The sequence below is a fragment of the Octopus bimaculoides genome, chromosome 13 (genome assembly GCF_001194135.2).
Source record: "Octopus bimaculoides isolate UCB-OBI-ISO-001 chromosome 13, ASM119413v2, whole genome shotgun sequence".
Lineage (NCBI taxonomy): Eukaryota > Metazoa > Mollusca > Cephalopoda > Octopoda > Octopodidae > Octopus > Octopus bimaculoides.
In genome coordinates this window covers 8,401,191-8,404,180 of record NC_068993.1, presented here as the reverse complement: position 1 = coordinate 8,404,180, position 2,990 = coordinate 8,401,191, and the positions used below count along the sequence as shown (strand labels likewise).

At 38.5% G+C, this 2,990-nt stretch overlaps 1 protein-coding gene across 1 annotated transcript in view; it reads left to right on the top strand.

Annotated features, from left to right (window-relative positions):
- The window catches only part of LOC106876296 (uncharacterized), a 2,862-nt gene extending 1,080 nt beyond the window's left edge, over positions 1-1,782 (top strand). The window contains exons 2-3 of the mRNA XM_014924792.2: positions 781-861; positions 1,114-1,782. Coding sequence (XP_014780278.1) covers positions 781-861; positions 1,114-1,307 — 275 coding nt within the window. The 3' untranslated portion in view covers positions 1,308-1,782. The remainder of the gene's footprint in view (positions 1-780; positions 862-1,113) is intronic.
- The last annotated feature ends 1,208 nt before the right edge of the window (positions 1,783-2,990 follow it).

The window sequence follows — 2,990 nt, the reverse complement described above, 5'->3', positions numbered from 1 at the left end:
TATATATTCATATATATACGACGGGCTTCTTTCAGTTTCCGTCTACTAAACCCACCTACAAGATTTTGGTCGGCCCGAGGCTATAGTCGAAAAGACAGATCGTGTCCATTTACTCCTAGGTGTTAGTGGTTGTGATGGTGGTGGAGGTGGTTGAAGAAACCCTGTCATATCGTGTCATGCAATGGGACTGAACCTAGAACCATATGGTTGGGAAGCAAGCTGCTTACTACACAGCCACGCCTGCGCCTAATGATGTGTATATAAAAGAATACCTGGTTCTTTTTGCTTGGGGATTGGTCAAGCGATGTAGATACCTTTGACAAGAGCCCAATAAAAACCGAAAATCATTAAAAGCTGTTCATCCTTTTTACAATCCACGGTAAGACACGAAGAATTGACGTGTTTACATACATACACGCACATATATACACAAATACATACACACTAACACACTTATATGAATGTATTCAGAACAGTTCCCTCACATGTCTTTTCTTTTTTTTTCCTAACCTTTTTTTCCTAAGCTTCCCACCATCACCTTCACAAAAGATTCGGACGGTGTCGAAATTGTGATGATTTTTGGTCGACAACTGATGAAGGGTTGCGCCAGTCTGCGTCTAGTATGTGTGTGTGTGTGTGTGTGTGTGTGAGTGTTTTCTGTTTCTTTTTCTATATTCTCCTTTGCCGTCTCTCCAGTGTCACTTTTTAAATATTATTTGTAACGGCAATTTGCAGACTGTTGCTGCTCATACAGTTAATTTCGTGATCTTTATTTTTCAGTTACTTTCGATATACATATCGGAAAAGGATATTTTCAACTGTTAATGACAGTGAATGGGAAACAACAAAAGATAAAACTGTGTAAGTAGTAAGTTGTTTGTTATTTCTGTATACATATATACGACAGGCTTCTTTCAGTTTCCGTCTACCAAATCCACTCACAAGGCTTTGGTCGGCCCGAGGCTATAGTAGAAGACACTTGCCCAAAGTGCCACGCAATGGGAATGAACCCGGAACCATGCGACTGGTAAGAAAGCTACTTACCATACAGCCACTCCTGAAATTTTGTATTTCATGAATTTAATTTTTCCCTTTTTTCTCCTTATTTTTCAGGGAATCGAAAAATGTTGTTTTTGAAAGTGAAGGTTAAACGTCTGCCGATATTAAGTGTCTGTTTCTTTGCCGTAAGGTTTAAAATACATTATAGGCAGTGGTGCGTTATGGTTACAACGAACATAAATGAAAAAACGTATGTGAGACAGGTTGGTTGTTTTCACAATCGTGACCATAAGCCTCCAAGACGATGATGACGCTGTCGGTGATGATGATGATGATGATGATGAACTACTACTACTACTACTACTACTATTGTTAGGCGGCGAGCTGGCAGAATCGTTAGCACGCTGGATGAAGTGCTTAGTGGTATTTCGTCTGTTGCTACGTTCTGAGTTCAAATTCCACCGAGGTCCACTTTGCCTTTCATCCTTTCCGGGGTCAATAAATTAAGTACCAGTTGCATACTTGGGTCGATGTAATCGACTAGTCCTCTCCATCAGATTTCAGGCCTTGTGCCTTTAGTAGAAAAGATTATTATTATTATTATCATTAATACTGAAAGCGGTGAGCTGGCAGAAACGTATGCTAATAACACAAAATGATATTAACATAAATGCATGCACGTTAATACAGATACCTTTTAATATATGTTAATATATGTTAATATAAACAATAAACATACATTGTTATAAATATTTTTATGAATAAAACGTTATTATATGTTAAGTCTTTCTCTTTATGTCCAAATTAACGTAGATGTTGTGTTAGAAAATCGAATATTGCGTTGAGAGCACTTCTCATATTCGTGGTAATAAAAGCACATGTATTTATATCATTAATATGGACCAAAAATAGGGAGGCACAGTAAAATCCGACACAGAACCAAAATCGGGAATAGTTGTGAGTTTTACAATTCCCTCTGGTATCCATTATAGAAAAAAAAACCCGTGGCATCAGACTCGGGAAACGGTAGAGAGCAGATTATAAGCCCCCCACAAAAGGCAAAGAAATAAAAGGAAGAAAACAGGTTTGGTATTCGAAGCTTTATAGGACATACGCGCATTCCAGCAAATTGGAGAAATAATTACAATTGGCAGAAGGAAATCGGTAAGCTATAAAAGCAGTTAGGGGGGCCCCCAATTCAGTTATGACCTACCGGCCTTCTGCTGTCGGTTCTTTTATTTTTAATTTTTCCCATCAGCAACTCTCTTTCTCCCTCACATTTATGCTTTGAAAGAGGTGTGACGTTCTTCGATGCGATGCTTCGTCTGTTATTTATGTGACCCGCGAGTTTTTATCATTTGCATAACGGCAAGCTTCTACATAGATTGTCGCATTAATGGCGGGACACTGAAGAGTTAAAAACGCATGATTGCACAATGTTTCTATTTCTTATGCAATTATTTCGGCATTTACCTGAACCGCGTATTTATCCTATAAATCTTTGAATACTACGCTTGTTTTTTTTGCTTACATTCATATATACATACATATGTTTTTTTTGCTTACATTCATATATACATACATATGTTTTAAAACTCACCTTTGTGAAAACACACCATTTTCAGTAAATATTTTATACGAAAACATTTGTTATGTGAAAACTATTTTGTATTTTTACTTTCATATATATATATTTGTTGTTGTTGGCACTCCGTCGCTTACAACGTCGAGGGTTCCATTTGATCCGATCAACGGAACAGCCTGCTCGTGAAATTAATGTGCAAGTGGCTGAGTACTCCACAGACACGTGTACCCTTAACGTAGTTCTCGGGGATATTCAGCGTGACACAGTGTGACAAGGCTGACCCTTTGAATTACAGGCACAACAGAAACAGGAAGTAAGAGTGAGAGAAAGTTGTGGTGAAAGAGTACAGCAGGGTTCGCCACCATCCCCTGCCGGAGCCTCGCGGAGCTTTTAGGTGTTTTCGCTC